Source organism: Elephas maximus, chromosome 25, assembly GCF_024166365.1.
Source record: "Elephas maximus indicus isolate mEleMax1 chromosome 25, mEleMax1 primary haplotype, whole genome shotgun sequence".
NCBI lineage: Eukaryota > Metazoa > Chordata > Mammalia > Proboscidea > Elephantidae > Elephas > Elephas maximus.
This window is the reverse complement of record NC_064843.1, coordinates 30,975,053-30,988,554: the sequence shown is the minus strand read 5'-3', so window position 1 is coordinate 30,988,554 and position 13,502 is coordinate 30,975,053. Positions and strand designations below refer to the sequence as shown.

Genomic DNA, 13,502 nt, shown 5'->3' with positions numbered 1-13,502 from the left:
GTCTCTTGCATTGCAGGATGTCTGAAATTCCTGACCCTGCCTAAATACCAATAGCCCGCCCCAATCAGTGTGTTACCAAACACAAACTTAATGTTTCCAAAATGTCCCCTAGGAGGCAGTTCTTTTCTATTGAAAATCATTGCCCTAGGCACTTCATTGTGTCAACTTGGCCTTAAATACTAATCAGAGTTGAATTTTTATTACTTGTTTTGCTAGTTCAGTAGGTACAAAATAATACCTCACTTGCTTTCTTTTGTGTTTATTTGACATCTTTGTACTTCCAATGTTTTTCTCTTTATTGTCTTATTTAATGTTGCTTGTAATTATAATGTACTTCTTTATCTTAATGTTTTTTGTTTCTTTGTTAAAATGTAGCATGGTTTGTTTTAAGTGTAGCATGTACACTTTGTTAAAATTTAGCATGTTTTTTCTATTACATATATTTTAATATTTTAGTTCAACTTTTTTGTTGTATCCTTTCTATGCCTTTTTGCATTTTTTTAAAGTATTTTCTTAGGTTTAATCCAATGACAAAAGTTTTTAAGAATGATTTAAGAGTTATTAAACCTTTTTTGATTGGTCTTTCATAGTATATATAAATTTTTTTTTTTTTTTTGGCCTCTTGATTTTTTTTTTTTTAATTTTTGTTGTGCTTTAAGTGAAAGTTTACAAATCAAGTCAGTCTCTCATACAAAAATTTATGTACACCTTGCATTTTACTTCTAATTGCTCGCCGCCTAAGGAGATAGCACACTTCTTCCTTCCACTTTCTCTTTTCGTGTCCATTCAGCCAGCTTCTGACCCCCTCTGCCCTGTCATCTCCCCTCCAGACAGGAGATGCCAACATACTTGATCCAAGAAGCTCATTCTTTACCAGTATCATTTTCTGTCCCATTGTCTAGTCCAATCCCTGTCTGAAGAGTTAGCTTTGGAAATGGTTCGTGTCTTGGGCTAACAGAAGGTCTGGGGACCATGACCACCAGGGTGCTTCTAGTCACAGTCAGGCATTTCAATCTGTTCTTTTTATGAGAATCTGGGGTCTGCATCCCACTGCTCTCCTGCTCCCTCAGGGGTTCTCTGTTGTGTTCCCTGTCAGGGTAGTCATCGGTTGTAGCCAGGCACCATCTAGTTCTTCTGGTCTCAGGCTGATGTAGTCTCTGGTTTATGTGGCCCTTTCTGTCCCTTGGGCGCGTAATTACTTTGGGTCTTGATGTTCTTCATTCTCCTTTACTCCAGGTGGGTTGAGACCAATTGATGCATCTAAGATGACTGCTTGTTAGTGTTTAAGACCCCAGACGCCACTCTCCAAAGTGGGATGCAGAATGTTTTCTTAACAGATTTTATTATACCAGTTGACTTAGATGTCCCCTGAAACCATGGTCCCCAAACCCCTGCCCCTGCTACGCTGCCATTCAAAGCATTCAGTTTATTCAGGAAACTTCTTTGCTTTTGGTTTAGTCCAGTTGTGCTGACCTCTCCTGTACTGTGTACTGTGTGTTGTCTTTCCCTTCACCTAAAATAGTTCTTATCTACTATGTAATAAGTAAATACCCCTCTCCCTCCCGCCCTCTGTCCCCCATCTCGTAACCATCAAAGAATATTTTTTTCTCTGTTTAAACTATTTCTCGAGTTCTTATAATAGTGATCTTATACGATATTTGTCCTTTTGCAGCTGACTAATTTCACTCAGCATAATGCCTTCCAGATTCCTCCATGTTATGAAATGTTTCACAGATTGATCACTGTTCTTTATCAATGCATAGTATTCCATTGTGTGAATATGCCATAATTTCTATATCCACTCATCCATTGATGGGCGCCTGGTTGCTTCTGTCTTTTTGCTGTTGTAAACAGTGCTGCAGTGAACATGGGTGTGCATATATCTGTTCGTGTAAAGGCACTTATTTCTCTAGGAGCCTCTCTCCAAGGAGTGGGATTGCTGGAGTGTATGGTAGTTCTATTTCTAGCTTTTTAAGGATGTGTCAAGTCGATTTCCAAAGTGGTAGTACCATTTTACATTCCCACCAGGAGCGTGTAAGTGTTCCAGTCTCTCCACAACCTCTCCAACATTTATTATTTTGTGTTTTTTGGATTATGCCAGCCTTGTTGGAGTGAGATGGTATCTCATTGTAGTTTCTGCTGAGTGTCTGTTTTTTTCTTTTATTTTATCTTGATGTGTAGAATAGTTTGTCTCCTTTGTGGTTGCCTTAATATTTACCCGTATTTTTCTAAATTTAAACCTAGCTTTTATTTCTTTATATCGCCTTGTGTTCCTCTCCATATGAAAGATCTATGACTACATTTTGTAGTCCTCTTTATTGTTTTAATGTTGTCTTCTTTTACATAATAACATCGCTGTTTCCCTGTTTTGAGCGTTTTTTTATCTTGATTTATTTTTGTGATTTCTCTGTCTGGGTTGACATCTGATTGCTCTGTCCAGTGTTCTAGTATTGGGTTGATACCTGATATTATTGATTTTCTAACTAAAGAACTCCCTTAGTATTTTTTCTAGGTTTAGTTTGATTTTTATGAATTCCCTAAGCCTCTGTTTATCTGGAAATGTCCTGATTTCACCTTCATATTTGAAAGACAGTTTTCTTGGATATATGATTCTTGGCTGGCAGTTTTTTCCCTTCAATTCTTTATGTGAGTCATCCGATTGCCTTCTTGCCTGCATGGTTTCTGCCAAGTAGTCCGAGCTTATTCTTATTGACTCTCCTTTGTAGGTTACTTTTCATTTATCCCTAGCTGCTCTTAAAATTCTCTGTTTGGTTTTGGCAAGTTTGATTGTAATATGACTTGGTGACGTTCTTTTAAAATCTACCTTATATGGATTTCGATGAGCATCTTGAATAGATATCTTCTCATCTTTCACGATATCAGGGAAGTTTTCTGCCAACAAATCTCCAACAGTTCTCTCTGTATTTTCTCTTATCTCTCCCTGTTCTAGTACTCCAGTCACTTGTAGGTTATGTCTCTTGATAGAGTCCCACATGATTCTTATGGTTTCTTTTTTTTTTTAATTCTTTTATCTGATTTTCCCTCAAATATATTGGTGCCAAGTGCTTTATCTTCAAGTTCACCAATTCTGCCTTCTACTTGCTCAATTCTGCTCCTCTGACTTTCTGTTGAGTTGTGTAATTCTGTAATTTTATTGCTAATCTTCTGAATTTCTGATTGCTGTCTGTCGTGGAGCCGCTTCTGTCCTGAGCTCCCCAGGTTAGTGGAGCTGGCAAATTATCTTTTCCCCAAATTGCAGATTTATTCCTTCTCCAAGGTTGGGAGGATGGCTCTAGGCTCTGGACAAAGGCCCATCTCAGGCCCAGGGAAATCAACAGCCACTACAGTCGGCTTGGGGGCGGGGGGGGGGCGGGGCATGGTAAAGTATATGCAAGTACTTAGCTTTTGCTGAGAGCACCCTTCTCTGGTTCCGGAGGTGTGAGTAGGCTTGTGTGGCTGGCTGCTTCTGTCTGAGGAAACTGCTTCTGAAGGCTATTTTCAGCCCACTGCAGCCGCTCCTGGGATTGGTGCCTACGGGCTCCCAGTGATTCAGGTCCAGTAACTCCTCTCTACTTCTGAACTGTGTCTTCCTCCCCATGCCACTCAGTTCATTTTCTAACTTTGCCTTTGGTGTTCAGGGCTCCTAGTTTGTCATAAATATACTCGTTTTGCTTGTTTTTTTCGGGTCTTTGTTGTAAGAGGGCTCACAGGAAGCGTCTGCCTATTCCGCCATCTTGGCTCTGCCCTTCTTTCATAGTATATTTTTAAAGAATTATATTCCAGTCTTCAGAATTGGGAGGGGTGGTAACTGTTTCTTAAAAATGTAGGTTCGCAGACCCCACCCCAGACCTACAGAATTGAGATTTCTGGGGATGGGGTTTAGGGGTTTAGGAATCTGCATTTTCAGTCAGAGCTCTTAGATGATTCTTATGTGTACAATGGAGTTTGAGAGCTAGCTTGTCTTGTTTTTGCCTTCGTAAAAAAAATTTTTTTACTCCAATAATATGTTGTTGGAAATGGATGCTTTTCTTTTTATTTCTTTAATATTTGGAAACCATCTAACTACATTTTGCTAATGTTGTGTGCTCTTGAGTCTGTTTTGACTCATAGTTGATTCCATGTGACACTAGAGCTGCCACATAGCATTTCCTAGGCTGTAAATCTTTACATGGAGCAGATCACCAGGTCTTTATTTCCACGGAGCTGCTGGTGGGTTCAAACTGCTGACCTTTTGCTTAGCAGCCGAGTGCTTAACCACTTTGCTACCAGGGCTCCTTGTTTTGCTAATAAAACCAAAAAAACCAAACCCAGTGCCATCGAGTCAATTCCGACTCATAGCAACCCTATAGGACAGAGTAGAACTGCCCCATAGAGTTTCCAGGGAGCGCCTGGCAGATTCAAACTGCTGACCCTTTGGTTAGCAGCCACAGCACTTAACCACTACACCACTGGGGTTTCTGTTTTGCTAATAGCTAGCCTAAAACAAATGAACACTTCTGTTTTTATTTGTATGTGACATATGACATTTTGGACATATGTCAGTGGGATAAAGGGAACACCTTCTGACTTCCACATTGGTGAACGTTGACATTCTGAAACATTTATGTAGTACACGCTATTAGTGAGTATTCAAAGATTCAGGAGGTTAGGTTCCCACTCAAAAAAGACTGATACTCTCATGGGGCACACAGCTAACAAATAATCTAATGTGAAGTTTGATATGAACAACCTGTGACAGGCACTTAGTGCTGGGGAGAAGGGGTGGTTTGAAGAGTCAAGAAAAGTCTCACCAGGGAGACTTGAGCTGGGCCTTGAGGGATGAGTACTTCATAATGTGAATCAAGGAGGGGCGGGGATGGCATTTCAGTCAGTAGGAGGAACATGAGCAGTGACATAGGATGGAAGAACTTACTGGGTTTGAGCGATCAGCAGTAGTTCTTCGCGGTCATAGTGTGGGGTATGCCTAGAATAGTGGAAATAGAAGATGAGGCCAGAAAGGTGATGTGAGCAATTTCATTTAGAATCCTAGCAGAGTTCTGTTTTTTTTGATTAGGTGGAAGTGGAGGGGGTTTTCTTTCCATGTTATCAAAATATGTTATAAAGCCACTGAAACGAAATAATTGGTATAATCCACCAAAAAACAATGCATTATATATCCTATTTATCGTAAATCATTAACAACAAAAGCATTAATCATTAAATGTTTTCCATGACCCACGGTTTGCAAAACACTGATAGAAGAGGTAAGGGAAAAGTCTTCTGGCCAAAACTCAAAACACAGAAGCTATAAATAAAGATAAACATTTGGCTAGAAGAATGAAATTTCACTTTACACCTATCAAATTGGCAAATAAATAATGCCTATTTATTCCTGGCAGCAGGAGAGGATGAGAGGGAAGGGTTCTCATTCATTCCTAATGTGAATGGGAATTACAGCTTTTTGGGGGGGGGGGGTGTTGGGGAAGCAATCTGACAAAACCTATTAACGTTAAAAATACATATGCCCTTTGAGCCAAAAATTTCACTTTTGAGAACTTATTCCATAGAAATGAAAGGGCCACTGTTTAAGGATATATGAACGAGGATGCTTATTGCATCGTTTTCTTGTGACAAAAAATAGAAAATGAAGTAAATGCCCATCATTAGGAGATGGTTCAATAAATTACGCTACATACATGCAATGGGATGTTACATGTCCATTAAAAAGAGTTCATTGTATCAATTGTATTGCAAGGATATTCATGAGGTATTGTTGAATGGGAAAAATTAAGATATAGAAAAGTGTGTGTCATATCTCATTGTTATGAAACATAATCCCAGCTATGCATGTGTATTAATTATTTTAATGTAATTGAGTTAAGGTGGAGCAAAATACAGGAGGAGACATTAGATTGTTAACTTGGATTATCTATCCAGGGAAGTGAATTAATCTGGACTGAGAATAAAGCTAAATAAAGAATGAAAAGTGTGAAAAACTATACTTATGTAAGAGAGTATGTATAGTTTGTACTTATATATACTGTTAGTATGCTATCTGTGATGTGTGTGTGTGTATGTTAATAAAAAAGGCCAAGAAAAAATGTGTGAGAAGTTGTCTTCTGATGAAGATGACTCCCTCTCAGAGCTTTCTCTTTTTCCCACTTCCATGTTTGGAAGTGCTTTTTTCAGGGGGACACCAGGACCTCCTTGGGGGAATTCCTTATAAATCCTGAGGAAACTGAGGCACCTTTTAATAGTTAGTCGCATCTACCCTTCCTTCGAATTCTAGCTACCTTGTTGGATCCTGCCCTTTTCCCTGTGCTTTGGCTTACTGCTGATACATCCCGCCGAGGTTCCCATTTCCCTCTTAGTCCAGAAGAGGAGGAGACCAGAAGATTCCCTTTCAGTGGCCTGAGCCCAGAATACTTTGAAGGTTGAATAGGCTCAAGATGGGATGGAGGGTAGAGGGGAGAAGGGAGAGAAGGATTTCCTCTGGAAGGAAAGAAGAAAGAAAATTAGTTTGGCTGACTTTCATGCTAAGGAGTTTGATCTTCATTCAGTAGGCCCGTGATTCTCAAATGCCATCTGCTCTCAAAAAACACTGGTGTTTGGTGAGCTAGAAAAAAGGTGTTCTAGGATAATATTAAACAATGCTAGTCTCTTTCCAGTTTGAAGAAAAATTAACTTAAAGGATAGAACTTTCTTCATATTAAGATGAATTGTACCCATGTACTCTGCTTAAACTTTGCTGGCTGGGCTAACAGATTTCAGAACCAATGAACAACTAGAAAATGGAAGTTAACAAAATTGAATTGGAAGGGGTGAACCATTCTTGATTCTCTCCAAGGGTATGGTTTTTGCGGTTGTAATAATTACGTTGCATTCCTGCAGATATGTTTGCTGCAGCTAAAGTTCTCCGTTTGTATGGCAGACTTAGATACTTTATGGAAAATGTATAGCATAGAGAGAGGTAGTACATGCCATGGTTAAGAGCATGGTTGGACCATGGAACCCAGCAGATCTGGGTTCAAAACCCAGCTCTATCCTGTTATAGTGTTGGAACCTCAGGTAAGAAGCAAACCTCTCTATGCCCCAGTTTCTTCATATGTGGAATAGGGATAACATTACTTAATACTCAGGGTTGTTTTGAAGACTGTGAATGGGTAGCATGTAGTAAATGCTTAGTAAGTGGTAGCTCTTAACGTGTTTTCTAAAGAACTGACATTCGTGTGTTCCACTGCTGGAAGTTGGAGCGCCACTGCATGTAATAGGTACTCACACTGTTGACTGAGAAATCTGAGCACTACGAGTCTCCTAAATCTGATCATTTTATTCCCCTGTACAGTGGCCATCTGCCCCAGCTCTGCTCCAGGGCCTCCGAGGATTCTTTTGGGGAGGTGCTCGGACACCTCCTTCTCAGGGGCCTGCCTTCCTACTAATCTTATCATGAGGCTATTTTGGGACATTGCCAAAACATTTAGATACGTTTGCTCCTCAGTCTTCAAGTATGTTTGAAGATTTCTTTATCTTGCCACGTAAGAGTGAAAATAAGTTTTACTTATTTTTATTAATTTATAGTGGTATATTTTGACATATAATTGTTTTGTCTTTTCAGGTGCCATTTGGATAGTATTTTAGTGGCACAATGTACTCTGAGTGGAGGTCACTGCATTTGGTGATTCAGAATGATCAGGGCCACACCAGTGTGCTGCACAGCTATCCCGAGAGCGTTGGACGAGAGGTGGCAAACGCAGTGGTCCGTCCTCTTGGGCAGGCCTTAGGGACCCCGTCAGCAGCTGGTAGTGAGTGTTTGTTAAAAACTGACAAAGAAGTAAGTGTTTCTTCATTTAATTTTGTTATATGAAAATACAAATTTGTTACTGAAGAGTTTATTTAACGTTGACTTCCTCTTGTGCATATTTTGCTGATTGCAATGTGATGCCTCATTTTTTTGCCTCATTTGGCTTGAAGGTTGGGGCTCAGAGTTTGTGGGGATAATAAGGACTAGGTTGTACCATTTTGCTGGTGGGACTTCCCCTACCCAGGCTCAGTTCTCTGCCCGAGAGCTCACATGTTGGGCCCTTTGCCCTAAGGGTGCACTCTAGGCTCAGTGTTCTGATTCCCATTCAGAAGTATGTTTGGGAGGTCCTCATTCTTACCCCTGAATGGCCCCTGATTGAAGGCCTATCTTGTGTCACGTTTTCAGACTACACATAATGTGCTGAGCTGGAGATCTCTCGTGTACCCATCACTGCCTGTTCTTACCTAGCTTCCAGGTTTAAGAGTGCAGCAAAGCAGACAAACCCTTCTGGTTGAGGCCAGGTGATTTGAATTGAGGTTCTGTCTGCTGCCCTCCAGACGAGGGGTTCTTGGAGTGACTTGGTAGAGCTGGTCCTTTGCTCTTGGGTTCAGGGAACTGAGCTGCAGTTAAGTTGCCAGTGGGAAGTCGTGGATGGACAGGCCCTGAGAAAGAGTATAGGAGCTTGCTAGCAAGAGGGCTGGCTAAGAGACAGGATTAGAATTTTGTCCCGTGTGCTTGAGGAAACTCCTGCAGCCCTCAGGCTTCAGATTTACCAAAACTTGTACTCTATTTTTCAGATCCTAGTTTTTTTTTTTTTTTTTTAAGTTTTTGGTTTCTCATGAAGGAGAGATTAGATGTAGATGTAAGACTAAAGTTTGGCTCTCTAGAGGCAGTTTATTTATCTTCCCTAGACCGTGGATTGCTGAAGGGCGAAGCCCCGTCATCCTGAGGAGCATTTTTCTCTCTTCGGAGTACCTTAGCTGAGACTTACCCCTGCGACCAGCATGGTTCTGGCACACTTTCCTCTAGGTATATCTGTAGTCCCTTGCCTTTTTCTCCTAGAAAGAGAGGCACCTGAGCAGATAGAGGTGCTCTGGCATATCCCGTGTTTATTCTCCTTTCTGACCCTCAAAAGGATATGAGAGAACAATCCTTGAGTCCAGTATCCTCTGGAATTACACAGTTAAACTATTGTGTGCTTGTATCAGTGAACATCTCTTTTGTCTTTTAAAAATCTGATAACTAGGAACCTGCAGCTTCTTTTAAAAGTTCTGCCCCCCCGCCCCAGTTTGTCATAGCTTCCCCATGTTGTTATAGTCTTTTTTTTCTTTTAACATTTATTGCTATTAAACCGTATATTTTTCTACTCTTAGCCTTTGCAGTTGTTTTTGAGCATGAAAAATTTGATACATGTATTTTATCTTGCTAGATTCAACTTTGATTTTAAGTTGTTGAAGTCTTTTTGAATCCTGATTTACTATCCAACAAGTTAGTCATCCTTTTTAGCTTTGTGGTATCTACAAATGGTCAGCATATAATCTGTTTTTCTTTTCTTTTTTCCTAAGTCAGAATCTTGGCATGGCCTTTGGCATGCCACTGGGTACCTTCGTCTAAAATATCTTGATGCATTAATCCACTGTTATTTCTCTCATATGGTTTTTCAGCGAGTTATAAATCCAGTCATTCTACCACCGTTTGTGCCATATGTCTCCACCTTGTCCACAAGGACACCCTGCATCTGACCAAATTTCTTCTTGCTAAAGCCCAGTTCCCTCTTTGCAAGGGAAGGCTGTTAATGGCATAGTGAGGAATAGCTTCAAATTTATAGTTGGAAGACCATGGTTCAAGTTTTTAGCTCCACTGTTTATAAACTAGTGATTTGAGACAAATTACTTAATCTGCTAAGTTTTTTTTTTTTTTTTTTTAATCTATAAAGTGAGGGTAGCACCCCTTCTCACACAGGGTTATTGTGATGGTTAGATAATCGTCATAAAAATGCTTCATAAACTGCAAACATAATATAATTATCAGCTGTCCCGATACTCAAACCTGTTGCCGTGGAGTCGGTTCCAACTCGTAGTGATTGTGTAGGACAGAGTAGAACTGCCCTATAGGGTTTCCAAGGAGCGGCTGGTAGATTTGAACTGCTGACCTTTTGGTTAGCAGCTGCGCTCTTAACCACTACATCACCAGGGCTGTGTCCTGACATTAACGCTATTAATAACGGAAGGAAGCTCTTCTGGCATGACTTGTTTTGAGCATGTTGGTTCTCAGTGATTCTCTTTTATAAGTGCTCACTGATTTTCTGCTTAGTAATTTGTCCCAGAGTTTTATCTGGAATATACTTTAATTCTTTACTGCAAATTTGGGGTATTTCCCCTTCCTCGCAGCATCTTACCTATTCTTCGTGACTGCAGGCTGTGATTCGGCAGTCCCTTCAGGCAAATTCCCTTAGCCCCTAGGATGTGGTTCACACTGGTCAGAAGGCGGGAACCCATCTCATACAGCTAAGCGCCCTGTTAAGATCTTACCCAGCTTTAGTTCCCTCTCATCTGTGTTTCTTCCTTCCTTTCCATTCTAAATACTGTTTTCCTCGGCAGAGACAAAAGAAGAGTTGAACAGTTCAGCTCCCTCCCTATCATTTGTTAACATTGCATAATCTGGAGATGGGATGTGTTTGAATTTATGTATATGATTTCCTAGTGACACACATATGTGTATGCAGATTAAGTGGGGGATAAGTCTAAAATTTTAAAAAGTTAAAATTTTCCATTTCTGCTTCTCTAATCTCTATGAAAATCAGTATGCCTTATACTTTTTATTTCGCAGAGCAAAGGATAATATCTAATATCTAATATGCTTGATATTTAAAAATAAGTAATTTTCTTCTTAAATCTTTTGCTTAAGAAATGTCTGATAGTATGGAAAGTGCATTCACTAGAATAAATCTGATGTGTACGTTGAGATGAATATATTGTCAATCTAGAGGTTTTTAGCAATAAAAGAGGTTAACATTTTAAATAAGTCCACTGAGATACAGAAGGAGATACATGATAATTCTGTATGTATATTTTCGTTTGTTTAGGTGAAATGGACCATGGAAGTAATTTGCTATGGCCTGACCCTTCCACTGGATGGAGAGACTGTAAAATATTGTGTTGATGTGTATACAGACTGGATTATGGCTTTAGTGTTGCCGAAAGATTCTATTCCATTGCCAGTTGTTAAAGAGCCTGATTTATATGTCCAAAGTATACTAAAACATCTGCAAAATCTCTTTGTTCCGAGGTAAACTATACTTGAATATCTGCCTGTTACAAAAAAAAAAAAAAAAAAATTTTTTTTTTTTTTTTACTAAGATGATAATAAAATATTCATCAACTTTATATTATAGGAGCTGATTTCATTGTTAGTCGTTTAAACAGTGACTTTCATTACTTAGTCATCCAATTAAACAGTGTATTAATAAGAGATAAGAGAGATGGGCTTACATAATGTTTACCTTACTAGGAATTTTTATCAGGTGTATGTTCATTTTAAAAGATTTTGGTTTCGCTTTTAAGATCTGATAGCTGTGACCATTTTCCCTTCCACTAAAAAAAAAAAAATACTTGTCATAATTCATATCTCCACTTAAGCTAAAGGCAACTAAGCCTTCTACCTTGAACCTTTTCTATGAGAGAATGAAAATACTGAAATGAACAGACTAGAAATTATTACGGACAAATTTGTAGGAGGCCAAAAGATACATGGTAAAGTTTGTTACTGATTTTTTTCCCATCTTTAGAGGCACAGGCCTTAAACATCATGATATAGGATATCTGCCTACTTGTGCTTAAAATATTGTTTTTCTGATTCTAAAATAATTATATGTCATTGTAAAGAATTTGGGAAACTATAAAAAAGAATACAGAAGGAAGCACTAGGTTTCTACCCATTCGTGAGGATTTCCCATAAGAAAAATCTGTTTTCAACTATGTTTTATGTTTGTGAAAGGTCCAGTGGGGCTTGTCTCCTTTTGGAAAAATTCTGGTTTGAGGTTTTAGTCTGTCAAACTGTGAGGGACTTTGAATCACCCAGAAACCAGCTCTGTAAAGTTTAGCTTTTTAAATTTAGAAGGAAGATTATTATGGGAATTCTAAATTAAAAAAAATAATCTCAACTGCAAGATTCTTACCTCACATGAAATACCTGCTGTAATCTGACCCCTAACCATATTAAACCAAAACCAAACCAATTGCCATCCAGTCAATTCTTGCACCTAGGAACCCTATAGGACAGAGTAGAACTGCCCCATAGGGTTTCCAAGGCTGTGACCTTTATGGGAGCAGATTGCCACATCTTTCTCCTGCAGAGTGGCTGGTGGGTTCAAGCCACTGACCTTTCCGTTAGCAGCCGAGTGCTTAAGCACAGTGTCACTGGGGCTCCTATCCTAACCAGATTGTTGTTAGGTGCAGTCAAGTTGGTTCCGACTCATAGCGACCCTGTGTACCACAGAACAAAACACTGCCCGGTCCTGCGCCATGCTCACAATCGTTGTTACGCTTGAGCCTATTGTTGCAGCCACCATGTCAGTCCAACCCTTTGAAGGTTTTCCTCTTTTCCACTGACCAGATTAAAAAAATATATATATCTGCTGCTAATTCTGCATGTGCCCCACGCTTTAGCCAGACTTACGAACATTCCCCTAAATCTTCTTTAAGTTCTTCCCAATCATCATCTACCCTTTTGTCTTTTTCCTCCTCCTCCTCTCCCTCTCTTAGCTGTCCATATACTTACTCTTGTTGGTTCATCTTAAATTCTACCTGACAAGGAGAAACCTTACTAGGTCTCTGGGTATCGCAAATGGTTTGTAACCCACCCAGTGGCACTGAAAAAGAAAGGCCTGGTGATCTGCTTTTGTAAAGATTATAGTCAAGCACGAGAAATGTGCATTATTAGTGGTGCTCAAGAAAAAAAGATCACTTCAAGGGAAATTATTCATTGAATTAAATTGAAATAAACTTGTATATGTATATATTTTTAAAAAGATTATAGCCAAGAAAACCCTATGGAGCAGAGTTCTTCTGTGTAACACATGGGGTCGCCATGAGTTGGGGGCAACTCGAGGGCATCTCACAACAACAACAAGAAGGAGAAGCCTTTGCCTGACCACTCAGGCCCTTAGTGATCACACTTTCTCTGACCCTGTGTGGTACTTCCTGTATTTCTCCACTGTTTTATTGCTTATCTTTTAAAATGTGTGTGTCTTGTTTCCCCATCTAGCCAACGTGGGGGCAGGGGCTGGGTTGCATGTATTTTGGGCTTCCGCAGTACCTGGTGCAGTACTGGTAGTATCTTAAGTATGAATTGAATGCTTGTTGCTTGTAATTCTCAGGTGGTCCTCTTGGAAAGTGGGGATAAGGGCTGGAGCTTGGACTTTGATTGTCCTTTTCAACCCTAGCCACAATACTTTCATCTTTTTTATAAATTAATTTTCCCTTGGGAAAAAAAAGGTCCTGCAGACTACAGAGAGTTTTAAAACTGTTGTTCTAGGGTATCTTGGGGACCTTTGAAACCCCCGTTTTGGGTTAAGTTGCCTTTTTTTAGTAGAGCAGCAGCAACAAGAGCTCATTTCTGAGGCAATCTACACACCTCATCAATTCTGGGACCCTGTCCATTGAGTTTGTAGGTTCTTCTGTAGCAGGTATTAGTTTCAGAGGGACAGGGAGCACCATGACAT

The 13,502-nt window shown here is 39.7% G+C and overlaps 1 protein-coding gene across 3 annotated transcripts in view; it reads left to right on the top strand.

Moving 5' to 3' along the window:
• Positions 1-13,502, top strand: part of RALGAPB (Ral GTPase activating protein non-catalytic subunit beta) — a 97,706-nt gene that overhangs the window by 9,586 nt on the left and 74,618 nt on the right. For all 3 annotated transcript variants that reach the window (XM_049868834.1, XM_049868832.1, XM_049868833.1), the window contains 2 exons: positions 7,595-7,810; positions 10,866-11,068. In XM_049868834.1, the coding sequence (XP_049724791.1) occupies positions 7,625-7,810; positions 10,866-11,068 (389 nt within the window). In that variant the 5' untranslated portion in view covers positions 7,595-7,624. The remainder of the gene's footprint in view (positions 1-7,594; positions 7,811-10,865; positions 11,069-13,502) is intronic.